This window comes from Leopardus geoffroyi, chromosome D3 (assembly GCF_018350155.1).
Source record: "Leopardus geoffroyi isolate Oge1 chromosome D3, O.geoffroyi_Oge1_pat1.0, whole genome shotgun sequence".
Lineage (NCBI taxonomy): Eukaryota > Metazoa > Chordata > Mammalia > Carnivora > Felidae > Leopardus > Leopardus geoffroyi.
The window spans coordinates 38,048,723-38,076,572 of record NC_059339.1 but is presented as its reverse complement, the minus strand read 5'-3'; the positions used below and the strand labels follow the sequence as shown (position 1 = coordinate 38,076,572).

The 27,850-nt window shown below is 47.6% G+C and overlaps 1 protein-coding gene across 2 annotated transcripts in view; it reads right to left on the bottom strand.

Moving 5' to 3' along the window:
- Positions 1–27,850, bottom strand: part of L3MBTL4 (L3MBTL histone methyl-lysine binding protein 4) — a 446,682-nt gene that overhangs the window by 8,855 nt on the left and 409,977 nt on the right. The window contains exon 17 of one of the 2 annotated variants that reach the window (XM_045458489.1): positions 5,095–5,264. In XM_045458489.1, the coding sequence (XP_045314445.1) occupies positions 5,095–5,264 (170 nt within the window). Of the gene's footprint in view, positions 1–5,094; positions 5,265–11,110; positions 12,728–27,850 lie in introns of those variants that run through there. The other variant, XM_045458490.1, reaches the window with a different exon arrangement.

Genomic DNA, 27,850 nt, shown 5'->3' with positions numbered 1-27,850 from the left:
GGATGACACAGCAGTTGGGAAAGACTAAGAAAGATGACCCTGTGCCAGCTCTCAGATGAGCCCATTACTTTCCCCAACTTACTTCCCCCGGCGACCTACTTTTCCTGGCATCCTCTTGGAGCTCAGCAGGCCTGTTTCCTTCAGTGGGGCTGCTGCTCCCTTAAATCTTTCCAAACGGTGGTGTTCTCTATCTTGCTGAGCCTGTAGCTGTGTGCCTGACTGCACTGGCTCCAAGTCCACTGGGGACCATGCTTCCAGCCCGGGTCTCATTTTTTAACAGTGGAATCTGTTATTTGCCCTTTTTTAAGGGCCCGATTGTATAAGGCTGCTATGCTTAGTTAGCAGTATCCTGAATTTTTCAAAACACTCCCTCCTGTTTAAAGATTGCTTTTAAAGCGACCGCCATCTTTTAAACTTAATGGACATTTAGGGAGCGCTTGGTTGAGGCTATGGCGATTTATATGAGCTGCTTTAAAAAGCATTTTTGCACATAAGGAATAAAAGTGCCCATGTGTGCACCAAGCATACATGAACCGCACCTGTGGCTCTAAGGTGCACACGACCTCACCTCCTGCCCTCCCGTGCCCACGCACACCTAGTAGGAGGGTTCTTCACAAAATACACCTCCCCATTTATTCACTCAGACACCTACTCTGCACAAGATACTTTACTACAATGACATAAAGAGACATAAAGATATTTTAGTTCCTACTCTTAAGTGCTTTTACTCTTTTACAGAATATCGCCATGGCCCGCAGTCAGAAATATACATCACACTGACCACAACTCGAGTGTTTGCATAGACCCAGATGTTTCTAACAAAGGTTTCACAAAATAATAACCCTTACTATAATATATGGTCTTTCATTCTAGAAGCACCACATTGACCTCATAGCCTACCCGTGTTTCTGTAAACACGGCTCTGGTAGAAACAGCCGCAGTGACAAAGGAGTTAAAAGTCAGCTCCCTTGCTCTGGGCCACGTCACCAAGGCCCTGTGCTGGCTTCTCTTCACAGGTAACATGATGCAGCGAGGAGAAGGAGGTCTTCCTTCCCAGGCCAGGACAGCAGACGAAAGGGAACGTTCTTGCTCCTCATCTTCTTCCACAGGCAGACTCCTGCCTTGAGTCTCCCTGAATGGCCCTTAACACAAGGACGCAAGTCTGTTTTCAATGTATCCTGCCTCGGGCTCCCATGGTTCCTCTCCAATACTTTGCCTAACGAGAACAAAACACAAAAGGATAGCACCCCCCTTTATCTCCTCTTGCCCTGTACTGACTTTTCAAATCTTCACTGCCCTATTCCCGTTTCTAATGTGGTGTCTAAAATAGTCACAACCTCTATTGTTGGAACTCACTGGAATGCCCCCGCAAGCAAACCCCATCGGAGAGTTGCCTTATTTTCAAAGATACAAACAGAACCGTCATAAAGCCCACTGTCAATCCATCCAAGATTCTTCTTGAGACCGTATTTTGTTCTAGGAAACATGCTACAAGAGTGTGAGAATACAGAAAGAAATTTAGGACGTGGTCCTTGTCCTCACAAGCATTTGGTTAGGGAGATTTCAAGATTATGATATATTATACATTAGGAGATAAGCCAAGCGGTTTCTCTGGAATGCATCCCCGAGGGGAAGTCATGGGTACAGAAGCATCACGACAGGAGCACTTTATGAACACAGCCTTATGGATGGTTTTACTTTTAACATAGAACGTTCTAAGGCCTCTTTCAGCAATAGAAGGCTGGGGCTCACGAGAACTCGGGAACTGTGACCTTGCCCTCCTAATAATCAGTGATGGCACCCTCGGTCTCCCCCACAGCAAGACCCTCCCTTTTGAGGCTTCCCTATCCTGCTGAGACTTGCACTGTGACCACTACTGCCTCTCATCACTCCACCCCCTCGCTTTCCTTCAGTGCCAGACTTGGGACTCGTCAGATCTGAGGTCCCATAAACTTCCCAGTCACTGCTTAATTTTCCTAGAACGGAGGTTCTGTTCTCTTTGGATGATGGTCCCCTTGAGACGTTAATAAAAGCTCTGGCGCTCCTCTTAAGGACAAGAAATACACATATTGTACACATTTTTTCCAGATTCCCCAAAGCCCAATTCCACAGCCCCAGCCAGGAGCCCCGAGCTACATCTGCTGTCTGTGCCCTGCTGAATGGAACACTCACCACCTGCCGCCCCTGACACTTCTCTTCCGTGGACTTGCTCCGCCACCATCGTCCCCACTGACCTCCATCCTTGACGGCTCTCCTTGGATGGTCATGCCATCAGCGCCCCTCCCCCCCATCCATTACTGACACCTCATCCGGTATTTCCGCCCCCGGGAATGGTTGTTGCACATCCACTGCTGTAATGTAATCTGCAGGGACCTCTCACTCAGAAAAGACAGGGTCTCTCTCCCAAAGTTTCATTTCGTGTGATGGCACCACTACTTTGCCCTTCATTCAGGTGAACTCTACGGACCGTGTAGCTCACATACCGCCATCCCAAGTCCTAAACCGTGTGGTGCTGCGTCTACAAGTGGAATCACATTTGGCTCATTTCCCTTCTTCATCTTCAATATCTGATCTATTTCACTGTGTTGTGTTACGGCTTTCGACTTTAAAACGTCTGCCGACTCTGGGTGGTTTTTGCCATGGCAGCTCCCGGCGCAGGCCCAGATGATTCTACACCAGGAGCGTGGCGGTGCCCCCTGGTTGGTCCCTCTCCTCCGCCCCTTCGCACGCCTCCTCCTTCCGCAGGTGGGTGTGATTCCCATGCCCCCGAAGCACCATCTTCACAGGTGATTTTCTGCATGAGAACCTCAGGTGGCTCGGACTGCCAGTGCCCGGCCTCACACCTGGCACACCTTCCCCATCCCAGGGCTCTTCTGTCTGTGCCCCAGGTCCGCAGGGTGCTTGGTGGGTAAGACGTCAGCTTAGGACCTGGCTCTGCCTGTGGGGCCCTGAGAAGTGACTCAGTCTCTAGGTGCCTCAATTTCCCTGTCTGTAAAATGGGCAAAATAAGAGTCCTTGTCTCACTATCAGTACCTTAATAGTGTTAATAGCATCATCAATGTTAGTAAAGGATGCGCTCGCTGTACATATGCTATCTGTGCACACGTCATACTTCCACGCAACCTTCTGTCTTTCCTTGTGACTGGAATGGTCTCCCTTCTTTTCTCCCCTTGGATATGTTCCACTTCTGTTTCAAAATCCAGCCTATGATGCCTTTGTCATTCAACATTCATTCAAAAAACATTACTGGCTTATCTACTAACTGCCAGGTATAGTGAGACGTTCTCAAGATACATATCAAGTGAGTGGAATAAGGTCTCTACTCATCTGGTCAAGGATCGGACAAGTGAGCATAGGTCAGTGACAGAAGATTCTCTGAGGAAAAGAGGGGTGCGGAGAGGCTCCTGCAGGAGGTGAGCACTGCGCCGCTGGCTGGCAGAGTAGGAGGGGCTACCTGGGGGCAGGGGTATAAAGTGTGCCAGTGTGAGGACACCACGTGGGGGATGCAGCCCAGCGCAGGAGAAGCACGAGGGGCGCGTGGGCAGGGAGGACAGCCCACGCAGGTTCTAAGGCCCGCGCAGCTGAGGACTCCGTTTGGGGAGCCAGGATCATGTCAAGGTAGGCACAGACACACCCAGAGCTCACACCCAAGGTGTCTCTTCCGTGTTCACCCACTGGCGGGTCTCGGCTGCTCTGTGAACGTGGGGCCGGGGGCTGGAGGCGGATGGCTGCCCTCCCCGGGACATCGGCCTCGGCACAATGGCGATGAGGCGAGGGAAGAGAAGCCACTGTCACTCTGACTTAAAACGTGGTACAACCTAGTGAATGGCTTGAAAGTCAGGAACCAGGGATTGCCGCCGAGCTGTCAGGGGAGCTCCCCATCATGTGCAGGGCTGTTACAAGGCCAAAGCCGCACATGACTGGATCACAGACACGATAGGTTTTGACTTAGTTGGCTTGGTCGTGAAGCTGCTGCACGCTTTGTAAACCAGTAAAAGTTCATCAACAAGGGGCAGGGGGCCCGACCCCACATACTCTTTAAGGAAGGGGATCACGTTTAGCCGCCACAGGCTGGCATATCCGGTCAACTCTCTGTTACCAGTGCCACGGGGGCACTGGAGGGATCGGAAGGAGAGGTGGGGCGGTGGGGTGTGCCGGGGAAAGCCCCCGCTGCTCCAGGTGGGTTTTGTGAGGTGCCCGGGAGGAGGCGGAGGGAGCAGCGTTGCCCCAAACCTCAGCCTCCGCACGGCCTTTGCCACCTGCGCCTCGTCCGAGGCTGCGAAGGAAGGCCGAAGCCAAGGTTAGGTCGAGCTGATTGCAGAAAGTGCTCAGTGCACATTCTGTGACTAACTTCACTCCAGCTCTACCGTTATCTTGTCCTCAGAGCGACCCACGGTTTTCCTTCATTTAAAAAAAATTAATTAAGGCCTGACTAGTGGAAATAATACCTTTATTAAGAGAAACGTCAGAGAGTGTATTCCTTAAAAGAAAACTGCTTTACATATGAAGCATTTCTGCAACATTACAGCAAGCAATGAGACTTACCTGATCCTTATTAAAAAGCAACATTGTAAGGAACATTTATATTAAAGTTGGATCAATTTTCCCATGTGTTCCGCATCTTATGCAATGTTGTGATCTAATTCACTTTAAAAACCAACCTAAGGCTAACCGATCATCTGTGGCTTCAAGTAGACAAATGGGCAGCACAGAACTGCTCAGTAATGAGAACAAGTGAATCCTCTGGGGCCCTCCAGGTGCCCCTCAGCACAGAACAGAACATCCCGGGGGCAGGGGTTCCCCAGACAGGATGCCAGGGTGCAAGCCTAAGATGCTTATACACGTGTGCTTTCCCAAAGTAAATCTGTGATGGGGGACTGGAGGCTTGGGCCGATGGTGGTGGAGAACAGAGGTGGTTCTGGGATACCTCGGGGGAGAGGCCCAAACCAACTGGGCTTTCCTCACTGTCTCCAAATCATGCCCGCCTTCTCCCTTAAGTGTGGATCTTAGATTTGCTGCAGTGGATTCAGCACTTAGGAGAAACCCTCAGCAGCCTGGCACGCTCCCTCCAGGCCCCAGAACAGCCCCGCTCACCTCGTCCACTGTCCACCGGGCCACCTCGCCTGCCTGGATGTTGGCCACGCCTGGAAGCAACTTGCAGTGCTGCTCCCTGCCGAGTGGAAGGTCCCGGAAGGGGTGGGCCGACATGGAGGACATGAAGACGGACTGGTGCAGAGCCTGCTGTGTCTGCTCAGCGGAATATTCTGAAAGAGAAGCGGGGAGTGAGCCGCACACAGAGCGCCGCCTGGGTCAGCCCCTCCGCCTGGGGGGGCCCAGAGCAAGGATAAGAGAAGCGCAGGCTCAGTGGGGACCGTGGCGTTCCAGTCGCTTGGTATCATCGCCGGGAGGAGTCCCCAAGCTTGGCCCATGCCGCCGTTCTGTTTCAACACAACTGTCGTGAGAAATGGACCTTATATAAGGCCCAGGTGACTCTGGCTATTTGCTAAGCAAGGTCAAATAATCTCTACGAGACACTGCTTGATGCCAACCAGGAGTTAGCCTGTCACTGCCACTGGTCTCTCTCTCCCTATATCAGGAGTCAGAGGAAGCACAGAGCCTCACGGAATGTGGCTATTAACTGCATCTGCACACCGACCCCTCTGGGATGTGTGTGCACACAAACAGCGACTTCTTCCTGGCGGCCGCCTCCCATGGCTCCAAAGACACAACGAGCCCAGGTCCACATCTGGCTTCATAGGTCCCCTGGGGGACACTGAACATGGAATGCGGCTCAGGGTCCCTGGGAGAACCTGGGTGGCAGCTGCTGAGATAGCTCCCCGCAGGACAAGACGACCTCTCGGGACTTGCAGAAAGCGGCCGCACTGCGATGTGTATACCCTGACCCAGGTGCTCTTAAATGGGCGCTCTCTCTTCAGAGAAAAAGCTCTGAATGAGCCGTGTTCCGGGACATGAAGGATGTCGCTGCTTGCTTGCTCAAGACTATCAGTAACGGGTAAGACCTCACTTCTGCCTCTTACTTCTCCCCAGGCTTGAGGAACTGGTGTTCCACCTTCAGGAGTGACTTTACTCTTATGTTATATCCCAACATGTAGATGGAGGCAGAGATCTCAATCCTCTAACTATTTGCTTTGAATTTATAAATGGATGCGGAGCAAAATCATCCCAGAGATTTCGGAGAACACGCGTGCCTTTATGAGGTCATTTGAAAAGGCACTTTCGACCCACATTAGCAAAATAAACCCGTTGATATTCTTAAGACACTTTGAGAAGGAAGACCACACACACAAAATGCTGTAAGCCTTCTAAAAGTCTACCTTTCCCGATGCAAATGACAAGTTAAGTAAGCAGGAGCCACGTGATGTAAAGTCTCTTTTGATGGTTTGTCTTTTACTAACAGAGTCTGAAAAGCTATTATGCAAATATTTCTATCTCAAATTAATTACAGTTTTTAGTAGGTGAGGCTGACCTGGTCACACAGTCATACCCGTTAGTAGTCAAGAGGTTCCAGGCTAGAAGGAGCCCATCTGTCACCACCCTGACTGCTTGGCACAGACATCCTACACAGCTACCAACGCTGGCTGTCTACACAGATAAAGAGGCGGCGAAACTGCGGCCTTCTCCCAAATTCTTATGCTCCAGTTGCAAGCGGCAGCAAGTTCATCTCTAAATGCTGATTGTCCAACGCTGACCTTTTTAGTATGTAAATAGGTTATCTCCCTCCGTGTAGTTCAGCCAACAGTAAGTACGGCTGCCGGCTCTGAAGGGAAACTTCACACCTTCTTTGAAAAGCCAGTATGCGTACAAACGTGAATGTTCTTTAATGAAGGTGGCAGGTTGGACAAGGAGCATGGAGCAAACCAGCCCTGAAAACCCATGGCAGAAACATCCCAGAACAAGCCTGCAGTCAAAGCCACACAGTCACTGAGGGCTTTCCTGGGAACCAAAGAGTTAAAGCTATGTGTTCAGAGGGATTAAGACCTGAGCCAAAGCTGGGCTTTATTCTGGAAAAGAATCACTGCATCAATCAATTGGTTGTTTTCGCTGAAATAGCGTGGACTTAAAAAAAATAAAAAAATCACATCTATATCTCAAAACCCATGCCCTGGGTAAATCAATCATGTATAGTTTCCAAAATGTATAGGACTCTGAGAAGACACAATTAACGAGCCTTATATTTCGGAGGTGCAAAGATGTTGAGTGATGGTGATTAGATTCCTGTGATTCACAAATAAAAGCTGAAGGCATTAAAAATGTAAAAGAACCACTGTGCTCCCAAGCAAGAAAATTTTCCACACTGTAGTTTTGGAAGCAAATTGCCTTGGGAGCCAAGGGGTCCCCTTGGAAATACATCTAATGTGTGGTTGCCAGCACTGACCAGCCCTGGGGCTCCTTGGTATGCTGCCTCTCATGGCTCTGGGCCCTGGGAGACAGGAGCCGTCGGTCAGTTCAAGAAATAAGATGGTCCACGGGTTACAACGAAAGGTAGAGAGCTCCAGCTGTATCTTACGCACTTGAACTCAGGAGGCTTTATGCTGTCTATGGCTTTTGAATTCAGTTAACTGTGTCCCTATTAGATCAAACTATTTGATTGAAGGGAGGTGAAAGCCAAATTTCTCGAAGGATGAACAGAACTCAGTGGAGAATAGGTTCTGTGGCACAAAGTGAGTCGTGCCATGGCAGTGGGGACAGGTCTGCAACCATCTTGCTGGGGTGTCCACTCCCCCAACCGGCTTGGAGTTTCCATGGGTATAAAGGGCTCCTGTCTGTGTACCTACAACCTCACGTTTTGGGGAATGCTTGCCAGAACCAGTTACACACTAAGCACAAATAATATTCTACTCTTATCAACTTTACAAAATGAAATGGGAAGACTGACAGTTGAGCCTTCCTGCTCAAAAAGACAAGAGTTAGGTTAGGGAGGGAGTCTGTGAGCAGGGAGTTTGGAAGAACCAGTCTGCTAACTCCAAGATACAACTGGAATTGGGAACGTGTACCACCCAGAGCTGGCAGGAGGGGAAAGGGAAATGTGCATAAGGCCATAGTGTGGTCCCCAACATGCTGTAACTAGTCGTTAAGTGGTTGAGTGCTACTTTAAACTTGACTGTAAGCTCCTTGAGGTCAGGATTGAAGCTCTATGAAGGGATGATGCATTATCTCAAGTTAACACAATCCAAGACTAATTTTCCAGTAGTAACAGAAGACAGAGAATACATTTTGGAGAGTGTTTTATGGTGGTTGTTTTGCCTTCTTTTACCATTTTCCAGGTCCAATTTCTTCAAAGCTGATGATTTTGGGGTGAGATCTTCATGTCTAGCTGAGAGAATGCTAGGATGGGCTTGCCTCAGAGGACTGCGGCACGGTGGGGGGTGGGGGAAGGGAAGGGTCCACATCAGCTTGCTTGGTGGTGAAACCTGGTCCCCACACAGTTGCTGAGCGACCTTGGATGAGATACTCAGCTCCTATGTAGCAAGGTTTTTTAATTGGGGTAATGATAACACTGACATCCCACTGAGTTGTTGGAATTAGAACAGCTTCTGGAGTATAATGAATATTCAAATCATGTCAGATATTACATTACTGTTACAAGTGTGATAAAAGAGACAAGCTCAAAATGGAGTTGCTTGCGGTCAGGCCCACATCAGCAAACCAAGAGTTCATACCGAACCTAATTTCCTAGTTTCCTAGTTTCCACCTCTCCCAGGGATATAATCTCAACCAGTCAGTCTGGAATTTCCTGGTGAGGTAATCTGCCTGACACATCCCTGCCATCCCCCAAACAAAGGTGACTTTACCTGAAACAGTCTGCCTTTGCTTGTCCCTGCCCCCTTCTGCCTATAAAAATCTCCCACTTTGTACAGCTCTTTGGAGCTCCTTTCTATCTGCTGGATGGGAAGCTGCCCAGTTCACAAATCGCTGAATAAAGCCAATAAGATCTTTAAAACTTAAAGTTGAATTTTGGATTTTCTGTTGTTTATTTATGTATTTAAAAATTTTTAATGTTTATTTTATTTTTGAGAGAGAGAGTGAGAGAGAGCAGGGGACGGGCAGAAAGAGAGGGAGACACAGAATCTGAAGCAGGCTTCAGGCTCTGAACTGTCATCACAGAGCTTGACACAGGGCTCAAACTCACGAACTGGGAAATCATGACCTGGCCTGAAGTTGGATGCTTAACTGACTGAGCCACCCAGGTGCCCATTTTTATTTTTAAAGTTTTTTAATTAAAAACAAAATTTAAATGTTTAATTTGAGAGAGACAGAGAGAGGGAGGGAGTGTGTGCGTGTGTGTGCATGTGTGTGCACAAGTGGGGAAGGGGCAGAGAGAGAAGAGAGGGAGAGAGAATCCCAAGCAGGCTCTGTGCTGTCAGAATAGAGCCCAATTTGGGGCTCGATTTCACAAACTGTGAGATCATGACTTGAGCCAAAATCAAGAATTGGATGCTTAACTGACCGAATTTTGTTTTTAAACATAAGATAAAAAGATTTTTTAAGTTCTAACAATAGTGAATGTTCAGACATATAAAATTTCCAAAGCCCGCATGGCTGGATATGCCTAAAACCTATGAAAGCTGAAATTCAGCTAAAACCCAGGATCTCCAGGCCATGTTCTGATTTCACACCCAAGTGGTCCTGAAAGGACAGAGAAGTGGTCACCAAAATCACGTGCAGAATCCCGCTGGAAGGCGATGAGTGTGGGATCCCTGGCCACCGGTGATGCTGGGTAGGGCATCTGTTGCCCAGGCAGGCTGGTGCCAATGTGCAGCAACAGGGTAACATGGTTAAAATGCGTGCAGCCTGCCAGCTTTGAAATTATGTGGCTCTTGACAGACTTTTAAAATGTGGGGTGATTTGCATTATTTTAAATTCCGCGCATAAAATTAGACTTTTGAAAATATCCACTTAAAAATCTGCATACATTTTTATCAAATGTGAACATGCTGATTTTAACTTTTTACCAAGCCCAGCACAGCTCATGTCATATTAGATAGATACTCCCTGAATGGTTGCTAATAAATGAAAAAGCGTAAGCCTATGATGAAAAGTATATGCTGTCTTCAGAAACTATTATCAAATGAAAACGATCAGGTCATTCGGTCTTGGGGCTCTTGGAGTAAGCAGAGCCATCTAGATTCCAAGAGGGTGCCCGCCATGAGCAGGGGACACAAAGGGTCTTTCTAACCGGGTAACTTACGGACTTCACCCCTCAGGCCCGACATCCAACCCATTATTCACCTAACAGCGGAGGGATATGGGTTGCTTCGCAGTTACACGGCCTCACTGCAGCAGTGATTTCCAGCCAGCTCCCCTAAAGGTCAGCCAAGAAAACTCAGCCTGCAAAAGCAGCCCCCCTACTTACAGGTTTTAAGATTTTAATTAATCAAAATGCCTTTTGCACCAGAAAAGGAAATGCATGCGTAATCCTGGCTTTGCCTTTAACACCAATGAGTGAGTGACAATAGGGAAAGATAGCCCCACATTTAAAATGTCTTTCCTTTTCCAGAAAACAGAGCACGTGGTATCTGTCACCTCCGTGGTTTGCCATTTGTAGAATAGTTTTGAAGAGGTTTTTTTTTTTTTTTGCCTCTGTTTTTCTCTCGGTGTTTCTTTTGGGTGTTATGAATTTAAAAAATTTATAATGATGGGTTTAAGGATTCCAGTCAAGTCGCTTCAAGGTTTGGAGCATCGCCCATTCCCACGGCCAGGGGATTCAGCCGTGTGTGTCCAGCGCCAGGATACGGGACGCCCTAACTAGCGTACCAGGGCACTTGGCCGTGGATCGGCATCCACTCAGAGAGGAGAAAATAATCCCATCTCCAAAAACGTTAAGTCATTACTTTTCTTGCAGAGGCAGTAAATGGTTCGACTCCAATGGACTCCCCGAGGAGACCAGAGTCTCTCTGCTCTTGAATGGGAAAACCCTCACTGGGCACAGGCCCTCTTCTCCCAGTCCACGGGGACAGCCAGCTCAGGCCGGTTGTGGATGCCGTGTGACTCAGGGGCTGCCTCTCGGGTGAAATGATCAAACAGACGCATGACTGTGGTGTACAAGCCTGATCTGCCTCCCCATTCCACGGACTTAAAGTCTGGAGGATTTAGAGACAAAAGGTTTTTAATTAATCTGAAAATAACATGAAAGTAGGTCCCTGATTTCTTCTCTGCCCCTCTGGTTCTTCCAACTTCTGCTCTACCCCCACAAAGGGAGAAAAATCCTTTATGGAAATGCTCTTTAAAAATATGGCTGTTTCTTCACAAAAGCGCACACAACAAAACTGTAGCAAGTGAGTCATAAATGGTAACCAGAGGCTGCATGGCTGGGTCTCAGGTTATTTTTAATCCCACTAAAAACAGAGACCCATTTCACAAGCAACCTTCTCTTCAATGAAAGGGGTAGCAATTCTATTGTGTTCTCTGCTCCAAAAAGGAGGAAGCAAAAAAAAAAAAAAAAAAAAAAAAAAAATTGCCATGGGTCCCCGTATCTGATTACGTTTTCTCTGGCCTACTGCATAATCCGTGACAGTCCCGGACTGACTTTCCTCAATGTACCCAGCACTCACTGAGAAGTTACTCCGCCTGCAGCACCGAGCTCCAGGAGTGGCTGCTCCTGGAGGAGCAAGGAAATGTTCAAAAGGGGCTTGACAGTTTGCAACATTTTTTCTTCCCGTGATCCCTTTGTTTCTAGGTCTCTGTTCTTAACATGCTTGGAGCCCTCATTTCTATGCTAACTCGTCTCCTCCTGATTGTAATGGGGTTTGACTCACTCAATCCTTTCCCATTTCTATTTTCTTACCTCCCAGTTTCCCCAAAATGAAAGTGAAAAGCAGAACAAGGGGATCCCGAACACCATCGGTGAGACAACCATGCCATCCGTGCTGTGTGGGAACACACCCGAACAGGCATTCAGTTCCCAGCGGGAACTTGGCCCACTGCTGGTTCCTAACCGTGACTTACATTACCACTAAAACAAGTGGGGTGATTGGTCTGCTGACCCACGTTCTACTTCCTCATAACCATGTTATTTGGAATCCATACATTTTTATCTGCAGAATGCTTTAGGATTGTGGTTATTAGTCCTCCCTCATCACAAACCCGTTTCTTCTGTATTGGTTTTACATGAATGTGGGAGACAAAGCACAGAAATGTCAGAGATTGTTAGGGACTTCCCAGTGGCCTTATCGACAGAATCAGGAGAATGAAGAACCCTGCATGTTCTAGATCTGTGTGCTGTCCGCAAAGCAGCCACTGGCCACATGTGGCCATGCAATACATAAGATGTGGACAGTGCAAACTGAGATGCGCTGTAAGTGTACATGTCCTGGATTTTGATGACTTAGTACCAAAAAAAAAAAAAAAAAAAAAAAAGAATGTAAAATCCGTCCTTCATTTTTTTTTTTTTGTAATCTTGATTTACATGTTGAAATGATATTTCGGATATGGGTTAAATAAAATGGCATCCAAAATTAACTTTCCTTGTTCCTTTTGTTATTTTAAATGTGGCTACTAGAAAACTTGCAGCTCGCACGTGGCTAGTGTTGTATTTCTATTGGACGGTGCAGTCTGGAAGAGTGATGACTCATGGCGTCTCTCAAGATCCACACTCGGTGCAGGAAGGGCTGGGTGGCTGAATGGAGTTAACGTGACTCATGTTGACGCAATGACGATGAAGCTCCAGGCAGCCTGCATCCCACCCAGCCCCCGGCAACCGACAACCCTGAGAGAGGGGGAAGACAGAAGACCTGAGATTAAACACAGCCCACTTGGGTGGAGGAGTGCTGCTGGAGACGGCTGCCCGAGCTCCGGTGTTGGCGTCACGGATTACTGGCCGTGACACTGGAGCTGTACGTCGGTCTGGCACACAGTGGAACGGGGACGCTCAGTGGCTGCAGCGTTGGTGAATAAATGACTCAATGAATAAATGCATGTATCAGGGAAGTAGGAACTGTCTGCGCTTACTACAAACACAAAGAATGGCTTTCAAAACTCGATCAGGAACCACTCAGATTTAGAGCCACTTTGTCTAAAAGTGTCACTGCACACCCCTCCATCACTAAATTCTCAAGGAGCTTGTGGTAACCCGGCTGCTCTTTTCTCACTGGTGACTAGGTACCAGCGGGAGGATGGACACAAGAGCTTTCAAGTTTGTAGACTCCCTATGGAGTCTATTTTCTGAGGGTCCTCAATGCCCCACTTTTGGGCTTTACAGTTCATCACCGCTGCTCAGAGCCAACTGGCCTTCCCTCCTCAGCCCTGCTCCCTCACTCAGTGAAAAGTCAGTGACCCAGCCCACCGTCCCTGTGCACTCCGGGCCCGCCTTCCCTCTGGGCAGGTGCCTTCATGCCGGCCGTTCCCCCTGGCACCCCTCCTGCATGTCCTCGTTGTCACGTCTCTGAAGACTGAGAAGCAGCACTCCTTACAGGCGGGGATCCAGCCCCGCAGCCCACTGCTGGCCTTCTTCCCTACTGACGGAGCGTCTCCTCACAGCTCCTACTCAGCGGGCACCCAAACTGTATCCACCCTCTGCGAGACGCTGCAGTCTTCCCTTTCTCCCCCGCACATCTCTCTCTCTTCCCTGGCCCCTCTGCAGGAACTTGAGGCTGCTTCTTTCTCCTTCAGCGGCCTTCCCGTCTCCTCTGGCCCTCAGGGCGCTTCTCCCGCCTGCCCTCGCCCGCTGGCCTATGGGGCACAGCCTTTCTGGCTTCTCTTGCCTCGCGCTGCCTTCACAGAGGCGCCTCCTGACGAGTTTACAGCCAAACACAACAGGATCCTGACGGGACAAGTCATTTACCAAGCAGGGAGAGTGGCAAATAAAACGAAGTCCCCACAGTGAGACTCAGTCCTCCAGTCTGTGAAGGGATTTAGCTGCTGGCTTTTATTCCTGAGGGCAGGGTTTTTTTTATAGCTCCTCCTTTTGGTCCTACTGCAGCAAACTCTCTTTTAAGGGGTCTCTGATGCCAGGAGTCTATCCGTCAGTTTCTGCACTCAGACGCTCCGGGCTCCTCACACAGAGGCCCTGAGGCCTTGTCACTGTCCCCAGCCCTCGGGGGTGGTGGGGGTGGCGGGGGTGTGTGTCATGCCTCTTAAGGGTGGCTTCTCCAAGACAGCCCCCTCCCCCCACTTGCTACCCCGTATTGAAATTGTGTGTTTATTTGCAGGCTTTGATTAAGTGGGGTACAAACTCAAGGGCAGTCATTTCCAAGTCATCCTGCACCCCCGTGGCCGGCACAGTGGAGTACAGGTGTGTAAGACCCGAGCTGACTGTGGAGCCATCTGAGGAATTTCACTGCGGAGACAGATAACGCCGTGGCAAATGCCAAGCTGGTCTGTGCCAGTGAAAACAATGAGTTTCCATCCCATGGGCTCTCGTTTGACAAATATACTCATTACTGAAAAAGCTGAGAATTGTTTGTGATATGGAATCTTACTAACATCTCAATTTGATACTCAAGAAGCAGATACCCCCCCCTCCACTTTCATTTTAACAAACATGCAGAAAAACCCATATTAACTTGTGATGTGTTAGTCATCCAATAAAAGATTTCAGGGCAGCACATCTTTTGATGGCTGAAGGGTGACCTTTTGGTTTAATATCTGCTTCGCGCAGCTTGAGACATCATTAATTAGCTTCTTTCGATTGAATACTACAACCCAATCACTCAGCGTGTATTTTTTTTTATCCTCGGCGGGACCATTTTCCTTCACTTGCAAAAGTGAGACCATAATTGAATGAATATGGGTGCCAACCTGACCAAGAACTGGAGTCGCTCTTCTCAAAGCGGGCATCCCCTACCTGTTCGCTCCCTATCCCGGCTCTCCACATGCAGTCTTAAGAAGACTGAACCCTACTTGAGCTGGCACTCACAAATCTGGAAGGCCCTGCCACGTTGATGCACATGTCAGTATGACCCAGAAGAAAACAGTACCGAGCATGATGAAGAAACAGTTCAATTGTATCTTAATTCCAGCCCTGGATGGTGGTACTGGATGGAGGCAAATGGATTTGGAGGCAAACCCTTTGAGCTGAGGGCATGGCGTGGGCACCTGCCCCCAGGGTGGCAGCGTATGCGACCAGTGCCGGAGCCCAGGCAGGTGTGGGTGCCGGGCTCTGTACGCGGTCGGCTGCTTCTCAGCTTCTGTAACGTAGAGGCGGGGAGGGACGAGTGAACTAATATGTTACAAACCTTCAAATCTTACACGACCTGCCTCTAGGTGGGAAGACACGTGTATTATTTCTCTTTGCCCTCGCTGCTCCCCACCTAGCATACTACCGTGGCACCCTGCACACGGGAGGCACTCAACGGCTGTCTGTTGACAAGTAGCCGGGCAGGTATACGTTGTGAGGAGGAAGAACACATATATCCCTGTTGACTGATGGGGACCCGGAGGCTCCCTACTGTGCGCAGGCCGTGAGGGAACACCTCACTGGATTTTGCCTCCTTTTTCTCTGCACTCACCTACTCCCAGCCACGGGACACGCAGTCCACGAGTGCCCAACTTCAGATAAGCCTCAGGTCAAAAGGTTCCTGAGGACTCCAGGGATTCCCAGACCCACAGAGAGGCACAGCCAGCCCAGAACACAGCACTGTGCTCCCAGCCAGGAGCACTCAATCAGAGCGATGAGACGGCACCCGAGGAATGGACCTAAGGGCTACTGGTACCCCGCCAGGGCTTCAGCGCCCTCTGCCAGCACCAGTGCCGACTTGGGGCCAGCTGGGGACCAAAGGGACAAATACTTGCTGGTCGCCTCTTACTGCTGGTTTAATTTACTCCACGTGATTTCATGGGGACAGTGCTATGAAGTCTCTTTTGCCGATAATACAAGGGTCTCAGACACTCTAAGGAACTTGGCAAAAGATATTCATCAGGCAACGGAAGGGCTGGGATGCTGACCCCAGAGCTCACCACAGTAGGGGCATTCCTTTCCTCTGATCCTTCGAGAGTGGGTTCTTTCTGCGACTGCCTCTGCATTTGTCTAAAGGGTGAGAAGCAGGAGTGACACAGGAGGCGGGGATCCTGGGGTCTGATCACTCCCGGGGAGACAGACTCACCTCTTCTTTAATAAGGGAAGCCACCATGTTGCAACACTGAGACAACAGAGCTCCAGAGAGATCCCTGGGAAGTACTGTCAGATATTTATCTCAAGATAAACGTGCTTCCAGAGAGTCTACGCAGAAACTGTGCAGACCTAATCAAAAGAGCACTCTGAGCCTTGGAAAGGACAGGGATTGGGAGCTCAGCCTGGCAAGAGGGCCCTGAGCGAGTGAGTCCCGGGGCCCGCCCGCCTCAGCCTGGGAATTCAGCTGCTGCTCAGGCCTTCCCGTCTCTGGCACGAAAACTGCCTCCTTCCTTGGCGAGGAGCACAGCGCAGACATTCCCTCCGAAGCAGTGCCAAGGGCTCCCCTTCTGGAGGTGCTGACGTGTTCACAGAGAGAGTCAGAGAAATCAGCCTGCATCGTGGGGTGTGCCGAGGTCCAAGTGGCTGGTCTACGTGTCTTGGGAGCCAGCCTGTTTTCACAGGCTCCTGTGCTCCATTCTCCCCACAGATGAGCCGTTTTCTTTTGAAAGTGGTCCTGGGGGATCTCTTCCAGCCCAGGACAGGCCTGACGGCCCGGCAGTTTCCATTCTGAGGCACCTTCCCCCGCCTTCTCTCCCACTCTGGGAGAGGGAGCGACTTGGCAGAAGCTGGGCTGCCCCTTTTTGAATCAAAACTGACCTCCCCTTCTTAGGTGTTCATCCTATGCGTTACTTGTGATCCCTTCCTTTGTTGAGAACACACTGACACGTTAGTTTGTGGGCTTCTTTTCTCATTTCCCTTTTGGGCAAATTCAATGAGGAAGCAGCTTAGGGGATATTTTCTTTTTTTAGGAGCTGTACATATTTCCAGTGCAGCCTCTGCTTTCAGAGAAGCAAGACACAGTGGTGCACCCAGAAGAGGGGGGCTCTCTTGGTCCTTGTTCTGGTTCCCTCGTCAACACTGAGATGAGGGCCAGGGAGGCAGAAATCCCTGGCAGCCGCGGTCTGGGAAGCGTGTCTTGTGTTTGTGCCCACACATTTCCCTACTATTTCTGGGGAGCCCCTCCTGCCCACGTCCCTGGTTTTCTGTGTTTGCACAAAGCATGCGTATGTTCTCGTGCACTGTGGCACGAGTCCCCGGCCCCTTTGGGTCCTCACCCTCCTTGGCCTGCTCTCACCTGTCAGTTACAGATGGCACAGTGGGTCGCAAAGAGTGGAAGATACACGGGCAAAAAACAGAAATTTATTTTAAGGCTAGCTGTCCTGGTTATAAGAAGAAATTAGTAAGCTTCGTATTTTGTAGACTTCAGTCTTATCCTTAAAAATTATTAGAAATATAAAAAGAAACACTAAATTACACCAACATTTGAGAAAATCAACTTGTTCCGGAGAAGATAACAAACATATGGGATAACTCTGTGCTCCTCATTATGGGACTCAAGTTTTGTCAGACGCTGGGTTCTAAGTCACACAAAAGCTGCTCTGGCCAATCATCTGTTTTCTGTCCCCAAATAAACATCACTTCATGCCAATATTCACAGATAATATATCCGACTGTTTCCAATGTATTAGCTTCAAGAAAACAGGAAGCTCGTACTGTTTGCAGGTTGTGTGCCTGCATGTGTACATGTGTGGGTGTGTTTTGGAAAGACAAGCGAAACGAAAACCACTCCAAACTTACAGCTGGCAGGAACAAGTACCTGGAATAAGTTAAGAGATAATGATGGAACCCGATCAGCCACTACAGTCTGCGTTTCAACTGTCTTTTGAAAATCGGGAGCCCAGCCCATGGAGACATCAGCTTCCACCTGAGCAACACCTGTGCCCCCCTCTTCCTACGCAGGCTGCCCACTCCCCCTGCACCTTGGTCCTGCACCTGCTGCCCTGCCCTTTTCACATTTTCCTGACCACAAGCCCCTTGCGTGCCTGCCTTGGGCAATCTGCTCTCTTCATTTAGTGTGGTGGTTTCTTTGCACCGTGCAGAACTGATTTCCCAGATCCACCGAGCTGTGGACACAGTCAGACGTGTTTTCTTGATGATGTGTTAGCACAGGAGCCAAGAACATACAGTTAGTCTGAAGCAGGGTCACTGCCACCTGAAATTGACAGCCTTCAGTAGCACACAGCCAACGGGCATGCTTCTAGAAAATACTGATAGAAAAATATGCTCTTCGCAGATTTAAAAACTAACCAGGATAAATTAAAGCTCAGAAGAATCATCATACATTTATGATCCTATTGTATTTACGGTATACATTTGAGGCATGCTAAGTTTACATGTTCATCATAGCTCGCAAAATGACAGTGTAATTGTCATTTTAAAAAAGTGCACAGGATTGGATCAAAGCGATCACATGCATTACATGCATGTCTAGTGAAATAGGAATGTGGTGGGATGAGAGATAGTATGATTTATCCTGGAACTGATTCATTGACTATTCTTTCCCATTTATGTGAATACATAAAATGATGCAGAATTTAAAAGTTATATTTTTTGGGGCGCCTGGGTGGCTCAGTCGGTTAAGCGTCCGACTTCAGCTCAGGTCATGATCTCACAGTCCGTGAGTTCAAGCCCCGTGTCGGGCTCTGTGCTGACCGCTCAGAGCCTGGAGCCTGTTTCAGATTCTGTGTGTCCCTCTCTCTCTGACCCTCCCCCATTCATGCTCTGTCTCTCTCTGTCTCAAAAATAAATAAACGTTAAAAAAAAAATTTAAAAAAAAAGTTATATTTTTTATGAGTATTAGTAAATGTAACTACTGAGCAACTATTTCTAGGTAACTTCTATGTAATTACTTCAAACCTGTCATCTCAGAAATTCAATTAACAACCAAGGGGCAACTGAGGAAATGGGCTGAGGGCCCTACTACCTCGGCAGAAATGGCAGTTTCTTTGGGTCTTTCCCTTCTGCACACGGACAGTAATATGAGCTGATGGGACTTTGTAATGGGAGCCTCATAAGAAATGTTGCCCATATCACAAGGAAACACACGGTCTGTCATTAATTGAGGCCTGCATTTCCAACATGGAGGCAATGCCTCCCTTGTATTGATATCGGCAAACCTCTTTCTCAAGTCAATGACACTCGCCTACATAACCATGCTTTGAACCTCTGCTGAAAATGCAAATGCATTTGGAATCAGTAATTTTCTCTAAAAGGCTACTTTCCTCTTGAAGATCTTGTGAAAGTGCTGTCATTCAAGTAAGGTGATGTCTGAAGGACCGAACGCTTCAGGATTACTCAATCACAAGATACCTGCATCTCTGCTAATGAGTTAAGAGAACAAGGTGGTAACACCAACACCCCAAACAATCACAAAATCCTGTTATTAATTATCAACTACAAAAGGCAAGCTGCTAATATCTGCGTGTTTGTGTGGGTGAGTGGGGATTAAAAACAGCAGAAGAGAAAAGAATTGTAATACAGCCTGTGTTTGAAGAAGACTAACTCAGGTAAGCTGTCACCACACTCTCAAAGCCCTGTTTGTTGTAAGGGGTAATATTTACGAACATTTTGCAGAGCTTCTAACAAACCATTTGAAAGGGAAAACATCGAGAACAAGACTGAATGGTGGCAGAACGCAACGGCGGCAATGGAAAATGTGTCTGAAATAAATGAGAAGCAGCAAGTCTCTGAGGTCAGAAGATCCCTCCTGCCTCCCCAGTAACCTTGACCTTTCAGGGAATGAGGCTGCCCCTCCGTACTCCAGTCTTCCTTTTGAACTGATAGCCTCATACTCAATATTCCTCAATTACACAGTGAGGCTGCATTGTGTCAGATTTTATTCTCATTGGGAACAGCAAGATCATCTGAAACTCTCTTCTAAGGCCACATAAATTTATGAGGCCATACCAGTGTAATCTGGGGGGAATGCCAGGATAAATCATTGTGGCTGCATTTCTGAAGGGTGACAGCACTGCTGAAGCCCATCTCTGGGCTACACTTTATTCTAGAATACTCCCCACTCAAATCTCTAGTTACAACTTCGATGTGCCACCTAAACATGGCTGCCGTTCAGTCATTTTTACAGCTTCCTCTTTTTAGTAGTTTCTGTATGGCATTCAAAACTGAAGATGTTGGCGAGTGAATATAACTCCAAAGGAAATGTTATACGTGCTTAATTATGTAACTGTAACAATGCAAGAAATGCTTGGTATAACTGAATATTTGGGTATAAAACTGAAAACGCCTTTGCCAATACTTCAGAGGCTATTCCCTTTCCAATTTTGAATAGAAAAAGGGAGACCTCTGGAGGGCCCGGGTGGCGCAGTTGGTTCAGTGTCTGACTCTTGATTTTGGCTCAGGTCATGGTCTCACGGTTCATGAGATCGAGTCTCACATCAGGCTCTGCACTGACGGTGCATAGCCTCTCTCTCTTTCCCTCTGCCCCTACCCTGCTTGTGCGCGCTCTCTCTCTCTCTCAAAATAAATAAGTAAACTTTAAAAAAATAAAAAGGAACACTGAAAAGGAGACATCTGGGTAGACCCCCAACCCTCACCTTCATTTATTATTCTATCAAAGGTAGCTTCTGCTGCTTGTGTTCCCATTTCTCTCTTGGTGAGGAAATTAATGGAGATGCTAAAATAATTTGTGTGCAGAGTGACTCTGAGCCCTGTTTCTGAATTATTGTTGGACTTTGGTCCTGAATCATGGATAATGATCTAGGTGACTTCAGGAGAGCGTTCTGAGGGGGGAAAACCTGACAGGTGTAGGTGATCCGTCAGAGTCATATTGGTCAAGTCTAGGTAGGGAAAAGGAAAACAGCAGCTTGGGCTTCAAACCGGGCTTCCTTAATGACTAGGAAAATAGCATTCTTAACTCTTCTCTTCTGAGAGCTCCACATAATAGCACTATGGGAAGGAGGAACAATTTAATGAAAGCTTTTACCTGCTGGCTGAAACTAAGCAACCTATTTATAAACGGCTCTGAAATTTAAGTAGAAAGCTCTTACCTACTCCAAGTTCAAATGAGAGCCCAAGGCAAACGAAGTGAAGACGGAAAGGCGAAGCACGTGCTGGGACGGAAGTACATAACAGATTGAGGCAGAGGTGATCGTGTGACAGGCGATACTGGGAGAAGCAGCGGGAAACCAGAAGATGGACCTTAGTTAAGGCTGACCTGAAATGGCCTTGAGGGAAGCTACTGTTGCTGGTGGACAATATATTATGAAACACCGAGTAAATGGTTTTGCTCGTTCTGTTCCCAGCACTAAAGCCCGGTCCCTCCTTCCCTCTGCCTCCCCAAGCTGGCACCACCCCACGAGGCCCCACGTGCAGGCAGGACTTGCTGTGTGCCAGGCACTGTTTTCAGCTTTTTAAGTGAGGAAAATGAGGCACAGACAGGGAACGGTATTTGCCTACAAAACCTTCTAGAAGGTTTCGCTGTCTGGCTTCCTGGTCTGTGCTCTCAAACGACTATATTACACGGCCTTCACGGAGGGACTTCAGGAGACTGAAATTACAAGGAATATTGTCAACACAGAGGTGACAATTGGTCTGGAGATGAGGGTGTAGGCAGACAGCACGCTGAGGGAGTTCTTCATCTGCCCGGGAGGTGGCAGTTAGAGCCTGACGTCTGACGTCTGTGGGGCTGAGTTTACAGCACCCAGGACTGGGGTGGAATGCGTACGATAGAGACAGTAGAGTACTGAGTAAGGGGTGGTCGACACTGCAGGCAAACACCAGGAGACAGGCTAATTCAGTGGGTGGACTTTGTGGCTGGCACCGGGGGAGTGGATGCTGCTGAGGGTCAGAGAGGGACACGGTGTAGCAGTGACTCTGGGCGCCCTGACCTAGGACCAGCCAGCAATCCAAGGGGGCAATAATGTAGTCTTGATTTGGGTCTGCAATTAAGAGTGACCTGTTCAAAGAGAGTGACCAATTCACAAAACGTGTACTTCTGGAGCAGCTGATTCACCCGAGAATAAGAAGGTGCTGGAGACGCTGAAGGAGGTGGAAGGAGGTGCGTGCCTTTGATGTGTCCCACTCAGGCCACGGGCTGGGAATACACACGAATGAGAACACCTTTCCCCTGTGGAGTCTTTCACTGGGTCAGGAGTGCAGTTCATATGCTATGGTGTCTGAGCTGCGCCTCGGTCCTGTGGGACCCCGTGGTTCCCGGTACACAGGGTGCCCAGTGACCTGTCAACAGTTACAGAGCTAGCAAATGGCAGAGACAGGGCTCAAACTCAAGCATCTGACTCCCATATCTCTGCTCTTGCCGTTAACTTAATGCTGTTTTCTCATCTCTACCAGGTTTACATGTCCATGTTCCCATTCAGTTGTCATAAGATGAGGTAGCCCTTAAAAAACTGTCCCTGGAAGCCTCTGGAGGAAGGTTTCATCTCCCTTCCTTGCCTCTGGTGGCTAGGGCTTTTTTTTTTTTCTTTCTTTCTTTCTTTCTTTCTTTTTTTTTTTTTTTTTTACTTTCCTAAACATTAGAATGTGCCCTTAAGCAAAGATTTCAAAATAGGCACTCTTAAAATCTGCTAAAAACAAAACGAGAGTTCTGTTCCAGTGGGAGCCTGTCCTATTTGGGGAACTGCCTGAATGTGTGCATCTGGCTGTTGTGACTGGCATGGTGATGTGCAGGGTGCCATGAACTTGGGCCACAGACCTGGGTCCGAAATCAGGACCACTGTGCGTTCGCCATGTAAACCTCACCTAGATGTCCAGCTTCCCAGAGCCTCCGTGTTTTCAACTGGAAAATGGAATTAGTAACACAGGATTGTTCAGGGAATTAAATCACTTGTATGAGACAGCACTATGTAAATGTCAGGAATGACCCCTCTCTTGTTTTCTACCTTTTCTTCCAGGCCAGGGAGTGAGCAACCCCCAAATGAAAAGCAAGTAGGAATGTTCTCCCGTCAGCGAGAAGTCTGGCACCGTGTGTTTCGGGTGCCTCTGAGGTCCTGCTGCTTGGCTGGGGCCTGCAGTCTGGCTTGGGCTCCGGGTAACCCGGCCTCAAGGGGCCTTTGCACAATAGCTGCCACCGTGCTTCTGAAAAGGCTCAGGGCTGGGAAGGGTCTGAGGTGCTGTGCTCCTTATGTTCGGTGTATTTTGAGTGCCATGGGGGAGAGAGAAGGTGACAGGAAGTGAGAAGAGGGAGGAGAGAATAGAGAGCAGGAGGGCATTCTAAAATGGGTTTATTTCTCAAAAGTACAATGAGATGTAAGCCTTAACACATTCATATGAATCCTAACATGTATCCACCGCCCTCCCTTGCTCAAGCCCCGACTGTCTGCAAACCCAAGGACAGCACAAATGGAATCCGAACACTACGTCACTGCTTAGCTTCGAGGGGACGTGCGAAATGGGAACACACTATATTTTAGTTCTGCTCTTTATTCTGTCTTTACATCCACTCACCGTGGGCAGCATAGATAAATGACACCCCCAAACCTGCCCAGGGCATGAGTTTCGCCTCTGTCTCCCTCACCCCCTTTACTGGTGATCATAATAAATAACATTATTCTGCGTGTGTCTCCCCAAATCTCCCTCACCCAGACTGCCTGTTGATAAAAATTCATAAAACCAAACAGAAATTACTAAAAGTAGGTTAGTGGAAAGGTGGGAAATAGAACTTCTGAAATAATTCTAAAACAGTGTATGATTTGGGGATTTAGCCAAGCGAGCTGACAAACTGGGCCATTCAAATGTATTATGCCAATATTTTCTCTGGCAAGAGACTGCTTGTTGGATTTGCATTCAGTTTCACGTCAGGACTTAATTCCTTGTTTAAAAAAAGCTGGAGGAAAATTTTCCATTAGCTACATTTTACTAAGACCCAGTTCCCAAGCTTGGCCAATGCATATTACAATGTATAATTAAGCGTAATTACATTAAAATATTAAACCATTAGAAGCCATTAGAAATCATGAAATTTCTTGCATAAAGTCATCTCATGAATTACTCTGGTGATTGTCAGACCTCTAATCAAGAGAATCTGCCCCAAAACAGCAGAGATTTATTGCCAGATGCTACCATGCAACAGCCAATCTGGGGCCTGGGAAGGGGGAATGGTTTCATTACAGCAGGCACATTAGCAGAACTTTTCCTCTAATGACATTCTTGGATGAATACTTCTGTGCCCTAAATGGCCAAATTCTGACAGTAATAAACATTATTTTAAAGTAATTAAAGCACGAATAGAATTTTAGGCGAGGTGATAACAGACCACACAAGAAAGCAATTCTACAATTGTGGAAGGGGCTCTGTATGATACATTCACCACGCCTGCTGGTATCTTCCAAATTTTTGGTTTTGTAAGAGGGAATACAAATTATATTTAGCTCAAGTCAGTGTTTGAATTCAAATCCTTCAAAAAAAAAAAATCTAGTTTCTATAAAGCAGTTTAAAGCAATCTTGCTTACAAGTGCTCATTTGCTTGGCCAACTCTCTTCTACGGATAAGAAAGGTAAATGATAGGCCGGCTCCTAGACAAAACTATCATACATGTTGAATTACCAATGTCCAGAGTGATGAGGCTTCAACATCAATCCTTTCAATTTATGCACGTGAGCATATGCGTATATATATTTTCCTGACTTCGGCCTGTTGTTGCAGTTTCATTTTGCAAGGACTGTAGATGGTCTAGATCAGTGGGTCTCCAGTCAGATTAGAATCACCTGTGGAGATTGTAAAATCTGGTGATGCCCATAGCAATGAAGTCGGGATGTCTGGGCAGTGCTGGTGGGAAGTGGGCACTGGTACTTTTACCAGCTCCTGTCACGTAGGGTTGAGAATCACTAGCCTAGAGTCATTTGTCTGTCCTCACCAATGGTAGGTTCCCTATTTTCCTCCCATGGGGGCTGCTTCTTTACAAAGACTCTGAAGGTAACTATAATGGGGCAAACACGAGGCAGGCTCACTCTGTGTACCCCTAGGTCCTAGCATAGGTTCTCAGACCCCATTGTCTATAGGGGCCAGGCAGGCCTAGGAGGAGTGACAGTGACGTGGGTGGAGCCATGGTGAACTGGAGAGCATGTCCCCACGTACAGGAGAAGACCCCCAGTGCCAGCCCACTGTGACATCAGGAAAGTGGGCCTAGGGCTGCCCAATTTTCAAGAGAAGCCAGAAGTCTGGCTTTCTATGTGAAAACCTGTTCATAACGAATCAAAAATTTATGAAAACTCCGTGTTGGCCACACGAACATGTGTATGACTAAAAATGGCGTACAGATGCCAATTTATAATCTGTGAACTAGCACCACCATTCCCTGGATGTGAGCATACCTCCGATATGTGCAAAATGCAACATGAGCAATATCTGGGAAGTGCTCATGTTTTACACAATACAGACAGGTCTGTATTTGCTGCTTGTAATTTGGTTGTGCTCTGCAGCACCATATGATGTAACTTATGTTAACAAGTCCTTAAAAAGTCTGCTAAATGAGGGGGCGCCTGGGTGGCTCAGTCAGTTAGGTGTCTGACTTCGGCTCAGGTCATGATGTTGTGGTCTGTGAGGTCAGGCTCGGTGCTGGCAGCTCAGAGCCTGGAGCCTGCTTCGGATTCTGTGTCTCCCTTTCTCTCTGCCCCTCCCCCGCTCATGCTCTGTCTCACTCTGTCTCAAAAATAAATAAATGTTATTTACTAAATGAAGGACAATTTAAACCTATAAGTTTACTTATATATACTTATATAATCGTCATAAAGCAAAGAAAACATAAATGGAACCAACTCACTCACCCAACTTGACTGTCTTTTTTTTTAAGGTAGGCTTCAGGCCCAGTGCAGAGTCCAATGCAGGGCCCAAACTCATGACCCTGAGATCAAGACCTGAGCCAAGATTAAGAGTTGGACACTTAATCGACTGAGCCACCCACGCACCCCGACTCTGTGAGCCTTAATGCAGAGCTTCTCACGCTCTGCTGTGCAATGCGGTTCATGTGGGAATACTGTTAATACAGGATGGATGGTGGGGGAGCTGAGATTTGATAGTTAGTACAAGCTCTCAGGTCATGCCATTGTGATTGGTCTAAGGACCATAACTGAGAAGCAAAGCCTTAAATCACAGAGGTGGGCCATAATCACACGGCCTATGAGACTATAAGACTGGTTGTCCCTGAAGGCACACCCGGTCTTTTGTCACTATGGCTGGCACATACTAGGAGCACAATAAATACTTGCTCAGTGACTGAGTGAAGAATCAGTTTGGAGAGTTCCCATCCCAGGCCAAGCAAAGAGCTTGGGTAGATGCTGCTGGAGGTGGGGGTGACCAGACCAGGAGCCAAGGCAAGTGGAGTGGGGGGGGGCCTCACAGTTCAGGTGGGTGAAAAAATCCAGCTATCTGGACAGGTGGCAGTGAAGTCAGCCTGCAGTTTGTAACCAGGAAGCCATCGGAGAATGCTATGAGCAATAAGCAGAGACTCAGTTGGAAGGGTTTGGGGTCTGTTTGGCCACGGGAGCAGGAATGGAGTTAAGCAGGGAAATGAGATGACCAAAGTAGGATTTTAAGAAGATTATTTTGATAGGGGCACCTGGGTGATTCAGTCAGTTGAACGTCCGACTTCAGCTCAGGTCATGATCTTGGGGTTTGTGAGTTCGAGCCCCTCATCTGGCTCTGTGCTGACAGCTCAGAGCCTGCTTTGGATCTTCTGTCTGGAGGGCTGCTAAGATGAGGTCCTCTGAGGGCTCTGGTTCAGAAACTAAGTTTCATAAAGTAGGAAGGTTACTTGTCCTGCTGAGTGCTGTGCTATCAATTTCCTATTTCTGCTGCACAAAATAAATCTTCTAACATGGCAACTGCTTTACAACTCTGCTCCTGCTTAAGTGCCTAGTTATAGATTCCTGAGAATCTTTTACCCAAAGAAACTCATGTCTTCTTACAAGGAATAAACCTGCAGAAAACAAGAGAACAAAGGGAAGGCAATGTCTGGTTGCTATTAATTCACACGGGGATTCACTGAAACACAATACACTGAAACCATTTTGTAGAAAAGAATGCACCCAGCTTTAGTGAAATCCAACCTCACCTCCCAATAAACTGAATTTAGTCACAAACCCAGAATTATGTTTCCCTATGGGAAAAAAAAAGGACTGTTGGTGAGAAAATGAACATACTCTTCTCCCTATATTTTGTCATTATCAGTCCTGTTTATGTGCATGGATCGTAACATATCACATGTATTAAATAAATGTGAGTTAAGGTAGAGAGCTATGAACAATACGAGCCAGAGCCTTTTCCTTTAACAGGATGACACCATTTATAAAGCCACAGCATTTTGGAGGTAGAAGGAGCTAAAACACCATTTAATTTGCCCCACTCGTTTCACTGTAATGAATGTTCTGAAACACTATCCCTGTTCTTTCCTTGCTGGAATAAAGTACCCTTCCTATTTTCCCACAACAACGCATACTTCTGCCATAGGAATTATTTTATTTTGCCTGAAGCCTACTGTTGTGGAAGGGTTTGGGGGTCAGAGAGATCCGGGTTCCAATTCCACTACTGCAGAGGGAAGCTGTGTGATCTGGGCATGTTACTTAACCTCTCTGAATCTCACATTTCATTTTCCATAACATTCCATTTCATCCGAGAGAGCAAAGACAGCCATCAGCTCCACCTAGAGCATTATTATACATCCTGAGTCCCTAAAGTCCAGTGGATGCCTTGAGAATTCCTTTCAGCCTGCAGTATATTTCTCTTTTCTTTCTTTCTTTCTTTCTTTCTTTCTTTCTTTCTTTCTTTCTTTCTTTCTTTGCATTGAATGAAGATGGGCTACCCTTCTGTTCCAGGGCTCACCAATGGTCCCTTTCATGTGACAACAGCAGTTAAGGGTGCCATGAAGATGAAATGGGACATGCGTGTACAAATCGTGGTACCTGGGAT